The sequence below is a fragment of the Hyla sarda genome, chromosome 4, assembly GCF_029499605.1.
Source record: "Hyla sarda isolate aHylSar1 chromosome 4, aHylSar1.hap1, whole genome shotgun sequence".
Classification (NCBI taxonomy): domain Eukaryota; kingdom Metazoa; phylum Chordata; class Amphibia; order Anura; family Hylidae; genus Hyla; species Hyla sarda.
Window position 1 is genome coordinate 167,356,744 of NC_079192.1, and position 17,168 is coordinate 167,373,911.

The window sequence follows — 17,168 nt, forward strand, 5'->3', positions numbered from 1 at the left end:
GATAGAGAGCGAGTCTCCCAGCAGACGCTTTCAAGGCCCATTTGCTAATTCCTGACATGACAGGCGGCAAATGGTTGCCATGCTGATCACAATGGTACAAGTCAAGTGTATTGTCTGCAGAAGGTTTTGTTCTTGCTTCTGAGAATCAACAAGAGCAATTTCACTTGTTTTTTTCCTGCTAGACTCCCGCACTGGGTCTCCGTCCTCCTTTGTTCCCTCTCAGGAGAATCCCTCGCCCTTCTCTCAGTGGTGTTGCTCCTAAGCCCTTTCTAATTGTAGGTGTTGATCAGCGGCCACTAGCCACCTCTCTCCCAGTCTCTAGGCACACAGTCTCCTCCCAACCTTCAGGTAATGGTAAAATAAAGAGTTGTCGGAGCTCTCCCTGTCGTGTCCTTGTTCCTGAGAGCTTCTGTGGGAGGTTGGTAGTACTGGGGTATGATGATGAGCGGTGGGGGTTTGGCTGGAGGAGGGGGGGAGATGTCAGGTGAGTACATGTCTGTGTGTGCGTCTGAGGCTGCCTTTCCTGTGCACGTGTTACTATGCAAATTTCTTCCCAATTGTCATTTATTTGTGTATTTGTATGCAAATAGTGTGCGTGTATGTAAATAATTTTTGGGATGTAGTGTTCAGCCCCTTGAAGCCGCTTTTTCTCTGCCATAGAGATCCTGATTGTAAAAGACGTTCTAATTGTAGCGTTGTCTCCTTCACACTCCCCCCTCCCGGCATTCACTCTTCCCCTCCGCCACCTCCATCACCACCTCTCTTGGTTCATTAAACGCCTTGCTGCTTAAGACTACTGACATGCACTAAATCGGATTAACCTCTTCCCAGCCACAGGGCAGGCACCGCTTCAGAGTCCACATCAAGTGTATGCCACTTGACATTCACATGAAGATAAGGGTTCACAGCAGATCAGTTAAGACACTGCCAGACTTGGGCTGCGTTCACATGGCCATCTAGACCCGTCCAGTTTTTCTCCCGTCAAAAAATAACTGACTTAAAAAAACAGACGATAATGGATACAAACAGATCTTGTTTGTTTGCATCCGTTTGTATCTGCTGTTGTTCAATTAGTAAACAAATTTTTGTTTTGAGCATGCTCAGAAGTAAAAACGGATGCAAACGGATGACATTAAGTACCCGTCAGATCCAACAAAAAACATTTTTTTTTTAAATATATCACTTAGTACCTAATCCTGACCATGTACATCTAATTTTTGTGTCTAGCACCTTTATTTTTTTATTACACTTTTAATGTAGCTCACTAGTCTAATTTCCTCTCAGAGGGGGCGTGGCCACACTGTCAGGTCTCCTCCTCCTCCCTCAGTATGCTGTCTGCTCACATCTCCTCTAGCATTAGCAAAACTACAACTCCCAGCTTGTCCTCACTGACAGTAGCGGGACACAAGCTGACAGTGGGAGGATTTTTCCTCTAGCTGTGAGCCCTGCGCTCACAGCTGTCAATCAATGAAGTGTGTCCATGACATAGGTGATGATGCACGGACACAGCAGGACTAGTATGTGTCCAAGCAAGCAGGGGGGGACAGTTTTTTGACTGTCTTTTTCAGTATGAAATATCGAAAATTTTCTAATGAAAGCAATTGCAAAACCTCCTTCACCTCTTAAGGACCCATGACGTACGCGTACGTCATGAGTCCGCTGCCGATCTATAACGCGGGGCCACAGCCTCTATAGTGGGTCGGGCCTGGCCTCTAAAAACGTCCGGGACCCGTGGCTAATAGCGCTCGGCTTTGATCGCGGTGCAACGCGCTATTAACCCTTTAGACGCGGCGTTCAAAGTTGAACGCCGCGTCTAAAGTGAAAGCATGCCGGTTAGCTAAGGGAGCTGTTTGGGATAGCCGCGGCGAAATTGCGGCATCCCAAATAGCTTACAAGACAGCCGGAGGATCCCTACCTGCCTCCTCGCTGTCCCCCTATGGGACCTATAACACTGCAAAAAAAAAAAGTGAGTAAAGATCATTTAACCCCTCCCCTATTAAAAGTTTGAATCACCCCCCTTTTCCCATAAAAAAAAACCAGTGTAAATAAAAATTAAAATAAACATATATGGTATCGCCGCGTGCAGAAATGTCCAAATTATAAAAATATAACGTTAATTAAACTGCTCGGTCAATGGCGTACGCGCAAAAAAATTCCGTACGCGCAAAAAAAAGTGCATTTTTGGTCACACTTTTTATCATGAAAAAATGTAAGTCCTATCAATGCAAAAATGGTACCGCTAAAAACTTCAGATCACGGCGCAAAAAATGAGTCCTCATACCGCCCCATACGCAGAAAAATAAAGTTATAGCGGTCAGAAGATGACAATTTTAAATGTATAAATTTTCCTGCATGTAGTTATGATTTTTTACAGAAGTACGACAAAATCAAACCTATATAAGTAGGGTATCATTTTAATCGTATGGACCTACAGAATAAACATAAGGTGTCATTTTTACCGAAAAATATACTATGTAGAAACGGAAGCCCCCAAAATTTGCGAAACTGCGTTTTTTTTCCCCAATTTTGTCTCGCAATGATTTTTCTTCCATTTCACCGTAGATTTTTGGGTAAAATTACTGACGTCATTACAAAGTAGAATTGGTGGCGCAAAAAATAAGCCATCATGTGGATTTTTTGGTGCAAAATTGAGTTATGATTTTTTAAAGGCAAGGAGCAAAAAACGAAAATGGAAAAACCCCGGGTCCTTAAGGGGTTAATGGTCTATTCACATGTACAGTATTCTGTGCATATTTGACACACAGATTTGATGCGCAGGATTTTCTGCTGCGGATTTCACTGCAAACTGAACACAGCTTGAAATCCTGTGCATCAAATCTGCATAGAATACTGTACGTGTGAATAGGCCCTAAAGGAGCAGAACAGAATATCTGATCGAACTGAAAATCTTTTCTTTGCTGTTCACTAGATTTGTCCCAATATTTAATGCCAGATCTAATATATGTATGTACAGAAGACTTGTCCAGTCCAGATTTGGGTATATAAATGCATCATTTCAGCTCTTTAGATTCTTCTGTGGTTTTTGTGTGTAGTTATGTATTTAACAGTTCATTGTATGGATAGTCATGTAGGCCGCACATGGCATGGATCATCTTGTAGGTGTTGCTGGGTTCATAAACACAATTTTTAAAGCAATTTTTCTCTTTCGACATTATATTTGGAGAGTGTACTATTCTTCCCTTTTGGACAGGAAACTCTTAAACAATTTGGGTAAAAGGATGTGACCCTACCTTCCCAGGTCTGTTGCCTGACCAGAGCAGAAGGAAGAGGATACCAGATTTGGCGGCTTAGGGTTCATTCCCACCTGGCGTATATGCAGCTTATTTCAAGCTGCGCAAAATTTACAGCAGCGGGAAATACACTGCATATTCCTTGCTCACTATACACACAGGGCTTTCCGGCAGCAGCCCTATGTGTGCAGTGAGTTTTGGAGGCGGAGCCGCACGTCAGTCACGTCGGCCCACGGCCCCGCCTCCAAAACTCACTACACGCATAGGGCTGCCACAGGAAAGCCCTGTGTGTATAGTGAGCAAGGAATATGCAGTGTATTTCCCGCTGCTGCCGTTAATTTTGCGCAGCGTGAAATATGCTGCGTATATGCCATGTGGAACGCACCCTTATAAGGAAAGGGAACTGTGGTAGATTTGTGCTTTCAAGAGCCGCTGTGTAAGATGAGCCTAGCCTTTGGTCTTGAGATCCGCATTACCCTGACATGGGATATGGAGGTTCTCTGATTTCTCAACGCCTCGCTTCCTGGTATGGCATCTCATAGGTGCACAACACAGTCACATGTCTTATCTTGTCAGAATGGTGCACAGCGTGTCCAGCTTGGATGGCGACGTGTGCTGCATTGAAACCCCTGGCTCAATTTTTAAAGGAGAACTCCGGAATATAAAAATTGTCCCCCATACTGCCGGCAGTAAAAAAAAAAATAAAGATGTACATACCTTCCTCCGCTCCCCCGGGGGCCTCCGGTAACCGGCTCCGGTCAATGCCGCAATCCTCTTCCTGGCTGCCGATGGTCAGAGAATCATACTGCGCTCAGCCAATCACCAGCTGCAGCGAAGTCCGACTCGGCCGGCGATAGGCTGAACGGCAGTGTGAGAACGCTTCAGGACACAAAATTCTTCACTACACCTGCTGCCGGGGCCGAAAACGTCACACTGCCGCTCAGCCTATTGCCGGCCGAGTCGGGACTTCGCTGCGGCTGATGATTGGCTGAGCGCAGTAAGACTCTCCGACCACCGGCAACCAGGAAGAGGATCGCGGCGGAGGCCGGAGCCGGTTACCGGAGGCCCCGGAGGAGCCGAGGAAGGTATGTACATCTTTATTTTTTTTTAATGTTGGCAGTATGGGGGACAATTTTTATACTCCGGAGTTCTCCTTTAAAGTCAGAGGCGGGTGATGGCAGAGTACAAGAGGTGCACTATTTTAAAATTGGATCAGCCAGTTGCAAGTCAGCAGCCCTGCTGAGTTACTCTATATGAGAAATATCAGGGAAAATTGGCTGGTGTTTCCAGATGGAGGAAGCTTACCAAGCCAAGTGGCTACCCTAGAGGTTGGACGACAACATGGTGGGATAGGAGGAGCTTCTACCCCTAAAAACTTTTTTTTTCCCCCTCATGGGGATTTATGGTATACTATTGTAATTTTAGGGCAAGAAAGCTTCCAGAAAGGCTAAAAGTAAAGGAATGGAATGCAGGTTATGCAGAAATAAGCTCGGTAGTATTTACAGGAAGTCCTGTCTAAATAGTCCCCATCATTAATAAAGAACATCCAGGATCTTATTAGAGGGGAAATCTAGATGGATGTAACCTCCCTTAATAGAAACCATATACCTCCAAGAAATCAAGTCATTTGGTTGCTAGAAGTTCCACTGTAGAATTCCAGGGATCAGAGTTTGGGAAAGGAGAATGGGAGGGTGAATCAGTTAATTCATCCCCTGAGGATGTAATGGGAAAATGATTCCCTGTGGAGCAACTAGTAAGGGCCACAATGAATATGGAAGAGCATAGTGAGCTGTAAACAACGCAAGCCGTATGAAAAGTTTTTTGTACAATCCACCTTAATGTGAAAATATCCGTTACAAATGAAAGGGACTGGAGTTGATCCCCCATTGGCAATAACAATATGGCGCTTCTTCTGAAGACACTGTGGACAGAGAGCCTTAGAAAAAGGACCATATTCTTATATAGTAAAATGTCTTGATTCCAGTCCCAGACACTGAGAAAAAGGTTTTTACTCCACAATTTTCCTGTCGCGCCAAAGGTATTTAAATTGTACCTGTTATCACTAAGCCAAAAGAACAAATACTGCAGCCATACTTGGTAATGTTCCCATCATGTCCAGCCTTTTTTTCTGTAAGCAGTCCTTCCTGCACCCTGTGGGCATTCCCAGGCAGTGATGATGATTGCCCTCACTGCTGTAAACCTCCTGTCACTTAGTTGCCATATTTACAGCAGCAGCCAATCAGCTTCAGTCCCCTCCCTACAGCTCTCCTTCCATTTTACCTTGGTAGTAGCTAAACAAAGAAGGGAAGCATAGGGGATACATTTTTGGACACTGGACTACTGTAAATATTGTTCCTGGCTAGCTAAGGGAGCTGATCTGAACCACTGCTATGAAATGACCAGATCCAGATTCGCTACGAGAACTGACGGAGATAACTTACCCTTTGTCTGTCTCTCCGATCGGTGCTCGAATAGTGCAGGAAGCTCATGCAGCCTTTACTAATGAAACACTGTTAACCATTCTAACCTCTTGTACAATCAGTGTTATGTCACCTGACCCAGCATTTCTGCCCAAAAAGTTATTCTCCTTTTCCCCTCCTTTGTTCTAACCTATGTAATAAGGGGGAGGCCAAGTTTTATACCTTAGTTGTCAGGCGCTGTCTTTTACTTTACCTAGACCTTACATTTACCTGGAAACTCTGACACTTTTCATTTAATTCCAGGGAAACCAGTCCCTTCATGGTTTGAAGCACATTCTACCCGTTCAGTTTTAACTTGCTGAGCGGAGAGGACAGCAGCTTCTTTAGATAAAATGTAGAGCCGCTACTTTATGTTTATCCCAAACCTTATTTAACCATTGCAGTCTTAACTTGTCATGTAGATAGGATTTGCCTTTTGGCAGGAAAGTCCTGCAGGCAATAGTACTCCATCCTCAGGTAATGCCTATTCTAGTCATGGTGCTGTTGTAGGGCAAAATGGAAAACATAAATTAACCCGTGACAGCACCCTCCTAAAATCACCCACCAGTAATGTGTGTAAAATAAGCATTAAAAATAAAAAATAAACAATTATAAGTATATGAAAATGTACAGTAGAATCTCCCAATAGCGGACACCTACAGCAAAAAAAAGTGTCCACTATTGAGAGATGTCCCCTCTCGTGAAAAAAAGTCTCATAAATCGTTCTAAATGACCGAATATTGTACTCACTACAGATTGTAATTACCTATAAAAGTGATATTTTGCCACTTTATTCTCCCGTGCCGTGTCAAATCACCTCCCCCTTTACCACTTTATTCTTCTGTGCCCTGTGTCAAATTACCCCCTGTGCCACATCATTTCCCCTTAATCCACCTGTTCCATTTAATTCCCTGTGCCACTTTATTCCCCCTTTGTCAAATCAAATCATCCCCCCACCTTCTGTGCCACGTCATTTCCCCTTGATTTCACTCTGTGCCATTTCATTCCCCCTTTATTATCATCTGTACAAATTCATCATCCCCTCTTAACCACTCCCCATTTCATCCCACCTCTACCATTTCTTCCCCCCTTTATCTTACCTGTGCCACCCTGATCTACTTTATTTACCCTGTGCCAAATCATCCCCCCCTCTTACCCCTTGTGCTACATCACTTTTCCCCTTCCCTCCTCCCCCTGTTCTTCTTCTTACCTTGCCAGCAGGCTCAGGTGCAGGGGCTCTGTTTGACTTCTCTGAGCTGCACTCTGAGAGCAGCGGCTGTGGGCAGCGGCTGCTGTGGGCACTGACAAGTGCAGAGCAGAGGACGTCAGGAGAATGTCAAACCCGCCGAGAGCCCCTGAGCCTGCTGGCCAGGTAAGAACAGCAGGGGGAGGATGTAAGGGGAAAAGTCATGTGGTACAGGAGGTAAGAGGGGATGATTTGGCAAAGGGGGGATAAAGGGGCAATGGAATGGCACAGGATTGATAAAGGGGGAAAGAAATGGCATGAAATGGCACAGGGGGTTGTAAAGAGGGGGCAATGAATTTGCACAGAGGGTAATGAGGGGGGAATGAAATGGCACAGTGGAATAAAGTGGCATGTGGGAAATCAGAGGGGGGAACATGATGCCGGCGGATGTATAGAAGCAGTACACTGCGGTTTAAACAGCGGTCTTCTGCTTCTGTGCTGGGGCTACTGCAGGGGGGTGCAGCGGGGGCCTGGGCCCCTTACTGGGATGTTTTTTATATTTTTTATATGATGTATTTGTTTATAGATAATCCGGTACAGTGCCTGAAGACTGGGCATGATAAGGCTTCTTTTCCTGTTATGCAAATTTGTTTACCTGTTTCCTGTCCAGAGGCGGGGGGGGGGGGGGGGGGGGGTCATTTTCAGTCCAAATTGGTCTTTTTTGTGCAATTTTATCCTGGAGCACTCTTTTAAAGAGGTACATTGCATGATACACACCAAATTAGCTGCCGAAATATTAGGTGTGAACATAACCATAGGCCTCAGACCATAATATTGGTGCTGTTTCACTCATGGTATGGTGACAACATTTAGACTTCCCACGGTTCATTAAGACTAGAGTTAATGTTGCATCCAAAGTATGGGTGCATACAAGCACTCGTATTGTGTCTGTCTGAAGGTATCATAAAGTTATATTTCCCCATAAATATGCAGTGTATGAGAAGACTTAACTTCTGCTGTAAGTGGTAACCATTTTGTTTTATGGCTATGCAGTTGAACTGACCTTGTTTCTCAAACCTTTCATTCTAGATGGAATCTGCAGTCTGTGCATCTTCTGGGCTACCTCTGCATCTGCTCGTCCCCATGGTGAACAGTGACATATCATCTCCCTGTGAGCAGATCATGGTGCGCACAAGATCTGTGGGTGTCAACACCAGTGATGTGGCTCTTGCTACTGAGCCTGAATGTCTTGGCCCTTGTGAACCAGGCACCAGTGTTAATTTGGAAGGAATTGTTTGGCAGGAGACAGAGGATGGTAAGCTGAATATATTCTCTAACATGTGCACTCACTGGGGGACATGTATCAAAGATTTTACCCCTGTTTTGTGTTTAAATTTTTGTGCAAAATTTTGCGGAAGCTTTTTTTTTTTTTTTAGCGTACATTCTGGTGGAGCATTTCCTTTAGATGTGTATGTTTCGGTGTACCTTGGAGTGACTTATTTAGTACGCACACATTTTTTAACTGCGTATATTTCAGAAATCTTGCGCAATTACCATATTTTTTACGCAAATATAAACCATCTTGGAGTGCACATAGCAAGATGCTCTAAATCATCAATTTCATTTTTCAAAGAGTGGAGGTATGATAGATTTAGTGCATCTGCGCATAATTTGGAATTCGGCAAAAGGGGTAAACTGCTTCTACCATACACGAATAATGACCCCCATACCATAAATGACAATGTCCCCCACTGTTTATTGGAAGAGCATAAGGTACAAACTGCTGAAAACAGTGTCTGTCTCTATCTAATGCTACCCTCAGCAGTATAACCAACATGACAGCGGTTTAAAGAGGTTTTCCAGTCTTTCAAAATTGTGTGCAAATGGTTTACACACAGTAAAATCTATCAGTTGTTAAAGTACCGTCTAGATAAAAATTTTCTGTAAGGCTACGTTCATATCTGTACCATACACATACAGCAGGTAAAGTACTGTATGCATCAGCATTTTTCTCACAAAATATTATTTCCATTAGATAACAGTGCAAGCTAATTCCAGGTCTCTACATATGGTCCTTGGCTCTTATGGCTCGTTCACACGACCGCCTGCCACGTAAAAAAAAAAAACATTCTGTAATCTGTTTACTACTATTTCAAACGGGTAGCAAACGGCTTTAAAAGGATCTCAATGGGATTTTTTTCCCAGTCCTTTATCACCCGTTTGCATCTGTTTTGTTTGTAATCTGTTATTTTTGACGGCCAAAAGACATTGAATGCAGAATTTTTTGGGCTGTCTAAATTAAATTTAACATTGAAGTCTATGGCAAACAGTAGATCCTTTAATGTCATCCTTTTGCCCCCGGTTTATACTATTCGTTATTACTTCTGAGCATGCTCAGAAGAGGTGAAATCAGCAGACTCCTGCAGTGTTGTGGGACTACTACTACTACTCCCATCATGGAACACACTTGTTTCCATGATGGGAGTAGTAGTTCCCCCAGCTGCGGGTGGCTGTGGAGACTACATTAGTGCTTGTAATACTTCCCCCATCATGGAACAGAGTCTCCATGTTGGGGGTAGTAGTACAGGGCATGAGGGATTGATCGCACTTGGTCTCGCTTCTGAGACCCGATGCAATCAGAAGTTATTAACCATGCTGCCCGCTCCCCTGGTTAATAACTTCTGATTGCATCGGGTCTCAGAAGGGAGACCCAGTGCAATCAATCCCTCAGCCCCTGTACTACTACTACCACCCCCAACATGGAACACACCAAATTAGGGTTCTTACCATCTGTTAAAAATTTCATGTCAATAGCACCTTTTGGAAATATACTTAGTGAGAAAAATGGGACATGTTCAATACTTATTTCACCCACTGTATGTCTGATATATAGCCCAAATGTCTATACCAAAGCAGTACCAATTTGGTTCAGTTTTGAATACCTTTTTGTCATATGCGTTAAATGTATTTCTATACGTTCTTATACGGGCATACATTTTAATCTCTTAACGACACCGGACATAAATTAATGTCCTGGTTCCCTGGTACCTAATTCACTGGCAGGTACATTTACATCCTAAAGGGCAATCTGACTATGAAGTGAGCGCAGGTGTTGTGCTTGGTTAAGACGGCAGGACCCAGCTGCTATCAGCAGCTGGGATCTCGCCTTTAACTGCAGACATTAGCGATCATAGCCGATGATCACTGTTAACCCTCCAGATGCTGTCATCAATACTGATACCAGCATATAAAGCAGTTGCGGTGATTGTCTGCACTTATCGGACCAGCCGCAGCATAGTGCTGGGCGGTATGACCAAAAATGCATATCACGGTATTTTTGTAAGTTATGGCGGTTCATCCTCACTGTCCTCCACTGCGATCCTCATGCTGCTTCCTGGGGACAGGAATGTCACACAGCTGTCAGCGTAGCGCACGGTCATGTAAGGAGCTGGACCAAGCTCCTTACATGAGTGTGCTCAGCCTATCACTTGCCGAGGCAGAACATTGCTGCGGCCGATGATACGCTGATGGCTCTGTGACGTTCCCGTCCCCCGGGAGCAGCATGAGGATTGCAGCGGAGGACCCTGAGGCAGATATCGGAGCAACGGGGGAACATAGGAGAGTGAGTCAAAGGAGGCTCACAGGAGGACGGGGAGAGCAGCGCCTGTGGGTAACACATGATTAGTTCCTCGATGTGGGGGACAGTGCAGCACTGCGGCTGATAATTCATTCATTTGTGAGGGATTCATTCGTGTGTGTGTGTTGGGGGGGGGGGGGGGGGGGTAGGAGGGGCCCGACCGGTATTGCGGTATGGGAAAAATTCATATCGTACAGGAAAAACATACCGGTATTCAGTATGAACCGGTATACCGCCCAGCACTACCACAGCACAATCATGGGAGTCTTATAAGTGTAAAATGCAGCTCTAATTATCTGCTCCATACCGCCTCAGGGATCTCCTTGTATAGCATGCCCAGAGGCAGACTATACAAGTAAATTGCCGATAATACTGATAAGTGCTATGCATAGCACTGAACTTAAATAGCAGACCAAAGACTGCTTTAAATAGTCCCTTGTGTTGACTTAACAAGGTAAAATACAAAGTAAAGTTTGAGGCTTTTTAAAAGCAGTACAATAATAGAAAAACATTTAAACATAGGTATCATTTTAATCGTATTGACCTACAGAATACAGATTACATGTAAGTTTATCTGTAAAGTGTTTTCTGTAAAAAAAACACTCAACGTTGCTAAATTGTATTTTTGTTTTTCACAACCCCTTTTAGTCATTGTTCAGTTGTTTAGAAATGTGTGCCAAAGTCAGTCCCTACCATTTCAAGCTATTGCTAATAGTCAGTAAAATGTGTCCTGCTCTTTATAATGCTTCAGCCAAGCTTTGCATCTCTGAGTGCTATATGATGCAGACTAGTTTCCATAATGCCTCTTGGAAATGTTGAATGGACGTATAATACAGTAATACAACACTGAATTAGCATACAGTTACCTGGCTCCATACAGCAAAGGCAGTAAATTGTACTCATCAGAGTGGGTTGTATTGTATGTATCTATGAATAATGTTGGACTACTACTTTATTCATTACATTAGTTGATGACATTTGTTTAAAAGGGACCTGTGGCCTCTCCTGACCTATCTGTTTTAGTGATCACCCACATTCCCCTTGAAATAACAATTCTGGACAATCTTTCTTATAACTTTGTGTTGTGCCGTTCCTCTGTTGGTCTTATTAGAAATACTAAATAGCCAAGGGGGATACCATCTGGGGGCGTATCCCTTTACTGTCTGACAATATCCAATACCTCCCCCCCCCCCAATGACTATTTAGTCTTAAAGGGGTGCCGTCACGCCCCCTCCCATTGACTTGCATTGAGGGGGCATGGCCATGAAGTCATGAGAGGTGTGGCTGACCCCTGCAGCATGAAAACAGTGTTCGGAACATTTACTTCCGAATGCTGGCCAGTGAAGTACACCTTTAAATTTCTAATAAGAATATCACAGGCATGGATGGCACACACAGAGCTATAAGATGGTCCAAAATTGTCATAAATATTTTCTAAAACAGAAAGGTCAGAAGAGGACTAATGTAATAAAGCAGTAGTCCTCCATTATCCATACATACAACCCAGTCTGATGTGTTAACCATTTACTGCTTTTGTTGTATAGTGTCAGGTGTACTGTACTCTTTATTCATTGTTGGCCCAATCTCTTTAAAGGGGTACTCCGCTGCTAGACATTTTATCCCCTATCCAAAAGAATAGGGGATAATGTCAGATCGTGGGCGCCCACTGGAGCAGCAGAGCACAGAGCTGGAGCAGCAGAGCACCGATAACACTGATCAATGCAATGCTATGGCATAGCATTGATCAGTATCTGCCCCCTATGGGGGCTAGAACATTGCAAAAAAAAAAAGGTAAAAACATTAAGAAATGTGATTTAACCCCTTCCTTAATACGTTTGAATCTCCCCCTTTTTCCCATTAAAAAAAAAGTTTCAATAAAAATAAACGTGGTATCGCCGTGTGTGTAATTGTCCGAATTATAAAAATATAATAAACCGCATGGTCAATGGCGTACACTTTGGAATTTTTTTTTAAAGTCTAAAATTGCGTATTTTTGGTCACTTTGAATACCCTAAAAAAATATGGATAAAAAGCGATCAAAAAGTCCCTTAAAAAAAAAATGGTACCGATAAAAACTTCAGATCACGGCGCAAAAAATTAGCACTCATATCTCCATATAATTTTACACATACTAATTTTGGTGCCTGTAGTTATAATTCAGTGGTTCTTAACCTTGTTGGAGGTACTGAACCCCACCAGTTTCATATGTGCATTCACCGAACCCCTCTTAATTGGACAAATAAAATATGAATTTTTCAAATTTAAAACATAGAAGGTATATATTTAAGTATATATTTATCGTATTTATCGGGGTATACCAGGCCCCGGCCTATAACACGCACCCTCATTTTACCAAGGATATTTGGGTAAAAAAGTTTTTTTACCCAAATATCCATGGTAAAATGAGGGTGCGCGTGTATACCCCGATACACCCCCAGGCCGTCGCTGCCCGCTTCTCTCCCCCTGCCTTTCCTGGGGTCTAGAGCCCTGCTGCCGGCCCTTCTCTCCCCCTGGCTATCGGTGCCGCTGCCCGTTCTCTCCCCCTGACTATAGGTGCCGGCGCCCCATTGCCGGCGCAGATAGCCAGGGGGAGAGAAGCGGCGCTGGCAATGGGGCAGCGCTGACAGCCAGTGGGAGAGAAGGGGCAGCAGCACCCATTGCCGGCGCCGCTGCCCCGTTGCCTCCCCCCATCCCCGGTTGCATAATTGCCTGTTGCCGGGGTCGGGTCCGCGCTGCTTCAGGCCTCCGGTGTGCGCCCCCTGCGTCGTTGCTATGCACGGCGCGGCGCACTGACGTCATGCGCCGCGCATAGCAACGACGCAGGGGATGCACACCGGAGGCCTGAAGCAGCGCAGACCGGGGGTGGGGGGAAGGCAACAGGATAGCGGCGCCGGCAATGGGTGCCGTTGCCCCTTCTCTCCCCCTGTCTGTCGGCGCCGCTTCTCTCCCCCCTGGCTATCGGCGCCGGCACTGATAGTCAGGGGGAGAGAACGGGCAGCGGCGCCGATAGCCAGGGGGAGAGAAGGGCCGGCAGCAGGGCTCTAGACCCCAGGGCAGGCAGGGGCAGAGAAGCTGGCAGCGCTGGCTGTCTCTGCACCTGCAAAGCCGCTGCAGTTCATTGATTTAAAGCGCCCGCTTTAAATCATTGAACGGCGGCGGCTTATCGGCGTAGAACACGCACATAGACTTTAGGCTAAAAATGTTAGCCTAAAAAGTGCGTGTTATTCGCCGATAAATACGGTATAATTAGGTGCACAAAATGAACAACACCATTAAGAACAAAGAACAAAACCATGAAAACAAGATTTTCACACAAAAACATAATAATTACTGCAAATCAGTGTGACTTCTGCTGTTGTCTTTCAGAGACCAGTTCAGAAATGCGCGGCTTTACCTTGGCAAGTGCCACTCTCATGTCATTTTTGCAACAAAGTTTGTTCCTTTTCTTTGGTTTTTATTTCCTGCATCCTGGAAAAGGATTGCTCGCAAAGATATGTTGTAACAAAGGTATGAAAATCTCCAGAGCTTTCTTAGCAATAATAGGGTATGTTACCATTTGTTGACACCAAAACATTAGGCGCAGGCAGTGTTCACCCACACATTAGGCCCTAATGCAGGGGTCCTCAAACTTTTTCCAGGGGGCCAGTTCACGTCCCTCAGACCGTTGGAGGGCCGGAATATAGTTTAAAAAAATATATGAACAAATTCCTATGCACACTTATATCTTTTTAGTGGACTACCCCTTTAAGAACGCAGCACAGCTCCCCACACATTAGGTTGGCAGCATAGTTCCCCCCACATTAAGTTGGCAGCATAGTTCCCCCATATTAGGTTGGCAGCATAGTTCCCCCCACATTAGGTTGGCAGTATAGATCCCCCCACATTAGGTGCAGTATAGTCCCCCACATTAGGTTGGCAGTATGTTCCCCCACATTAGGTTGGCAGTATGTTCCCCCACATTAGGTTGGCAGTATGTTCCCCCACATTAGGTTGGCAGTATGTTCCCCCACATTAGGTTGGCAGTATGTTCCCCCACATTAGGTTGGCAGTATGTTCCCCCACATTAGGTTGGCAGTATGTTCCCCCACATTAGGTTGGCAGTATAGTTCCCCCACATTAGGTTGGCAGTATAGTTCCCCCACATTAGGTTGGCAGTATAGTTCCCCCACATTAGGTTGGCAGTATAGTTCCCCCACATTTGGTGCAGTATATTCCCCCACAGACATACAGCCTCCAGCCATACAGTATGGCTGGAGGCTGTATGCCTGTGTACTGCCCCACTTCAGTGTTCCGATCACCGCTCCTCGGGTCCGGCCATAGCAGGACCGGAGGATTGGTGGTTGGAACACCGAAGCTGACGCGCCGCTTTTAAACAACTGCCAGCGCGCGTCCTTCTTGCTTCTTCTCCGCGCTCTGTTGCCATGAGCGCACGCATGGGACATGACGTCCCTGCGTGCGCTAGTTCCTGGCGATCCCCGCGTTTTTGAAGTTGGGACTTAACAGAGGCATCCCTGTGTTCCGAAAGCATCTTTCAGAACACAGGGATGTCCGAGGCATAAAACACCCGCCGAACCCCGGAGACTGCCTCACCGAACCCCTGGGGTTCAGAACCAATGTTATAATTTATAAGTAGTAGAATAAAATAAAACATATATAAATGAGGTATCCTTGTAATCGTATGTAATCCTTGTACCTACAAAATAAAGATATGGTGTCACTTTTACCGAAAAGTGCACTGCGCAAATTGGCGTTTTTATTTTTCAATTTCCCCCCCCAAATATTTTTTTTCTGGTTTCGCCGTTAATTTTCTGGAGAAATGATTGATGTCATTAACCCCTTAAGGACGCAGGACGTAAATGTACGTCCTGGTGAGGTGGTACTTAACGCACCAGGACGTACATTTACGTCCTGTGCATAACCGCGGGCATCGGAGCGATGCCCGTGTCATGCGCGGCTGATCCCGGCTGCTGGTCGCAGCCAGGGACCCGCCGGCAATGGCCGACGCCCGCGATCTCGCGGGCGTCCGCCATTAACCCCTCAGGTGCCGGGATCAATACAGATCCCGGCATCTGCGGCAGTGCGCGATTTAAATGAACAATCGGATCGCCCGCAGCGCTGCTGCGGGGATCCGATCATTCCTAACACCGCACGGAGGTCCCCTCTCCTTCCTCCGTCCGGCTCCCGGCGTCTCCTGCTCTGGTCTGTGATCGAGCAGACCAGAGCAGAAGATGACCGATAATACTGATCTGTTCTATGTCCTATACATAGAACAGATCAGTATTAGCAATCATGGTATTGCTATGAATAGTCCCCTATGGGGACTATTCAAGTGTAAAAAAATGTAAAAGTAAAAGTAAAAAATAAGTGAAAAATCCCCTCCCCCAATAAAAAAGTAAAACGTCAGTTTTTTCCTATTTTACCCCCAAAAAGTGTAAAAAACATTTTTTATAGACATATTTGGTATCGCCGCGTGCGTAAATGTCCGAACTATTAAAATAAAATGTTTATGATCCCGTACGGTGAACGGCGTGAACGGAAAAAAAAAAGTCAAAAATTCCTAATTTTTTAATACATGTTATTAAAAAAAATTATAAAAAATGTATTAAAAGTTTTTTATATGCAAATGTGGTATCAAAAAAAAGTACAGATCATTGCGCAAAAAATGAGCCCCCATACCGCCGCTTATACGGAAAAATAAAAAAGTTAGAGGTCATCAAAATAAAGGGATTATAAACGTACTAATTTGGTTAAAAAGTTTGTGATTTTTTTTTAAGCGCAACAATAATATAAAAGTATGTAATAATGGGTACCATTTTAATCGTATTGACCCTCAGAATAAAGAACACGTCATTTTTACCATAAATTGTACGGCGTGAAAACGAAACCTTCCAAAATTAGCAAAATTGCGTTTTTCGTTTTAATTTCCCCACAAAAATAGTGTTTTTTGGTTGCGCCATACATTTTATGATATAATGAGTGATGTCATTACAAAGGACAACTGGTCGCGCAAAAAACAAGCCCTCATACTAGTCTGTGGATGAAAATATAAAAGAGTTATGATTTTTAGAAGGCGAGGAGGAAAAAATGAAAACGTAAAAATTAAATTGTCTGAGTCCTTAAGGCCAAAATGGGCTGAGTCCTTAAGGGGTTAAAAAGTGCAATTGGTGGCGCAAAAATTAAGCCCTCGTATGGGTCTGTAGGTGCAAAATTGAAAGCGTTATGATTTTTAGTAGGTGATGAGGAAAAACAAAAATGCAAAAACGGAAAAACCCTGCATCCTTAAAGGGGCATTCCGGGCAAAAACATCTTATCCCCTATACAAAGGATAGGGGATAAGATGTCTGATCGCAGGGGGCCCGCTGCTGGGACCCCCTGCGATCTCCCTGCAGCACCCGCATTCTATGCGAGAGCTGCTTCTCCAGTTTTGGAAATCTCCGGGTTTCCGGGACTGGGGACGTGAGGTCATGCCACGCCCCTTCCATTCATGTCTATTGGAGGGGGCGCGGCTTGATGTCACGTCCCCAGTCCCGGAAACCCAAAGGTTTCTGAAACTGGAGACGCACCCCTGCATAGAATGCGGGTGCTGCAGGGAGATTGCGGGGGGTCTCAGTGGCGGGCCCCCCCGCAATCAGACC

General features: G+C 44.8%; 1 protein-coding gene across 8 annotated transcripts in view; it reads left to right on the forward strand.

Moving 5' to 3' along the window:
* Positions 1-17,168, forward strand: part of ZNF609 (zinc finger protein 609) — a 77,823-nt gene that overhangs the window by 38,770 nt on the left and 21,885 nt on the right. For 7 of the 8 annotated variants that reach the window (XM_056572648.1, XM_056572647.1, XM_056572650.1 and 4 more), the window contains one exon: positions 7,986-8,211. In XM_056572648.1, the coding sequence (XP_056428623.1) occupies positions 7,986-8,211 (226 nt within the window). Of the gene's footprint in view, positions 1-213; positions 349-7,985; positions 8,212-17,168 lie in introns of those variants that run through there. The other variant, XM_056572655.1, reaches the window with a different exon arrangement.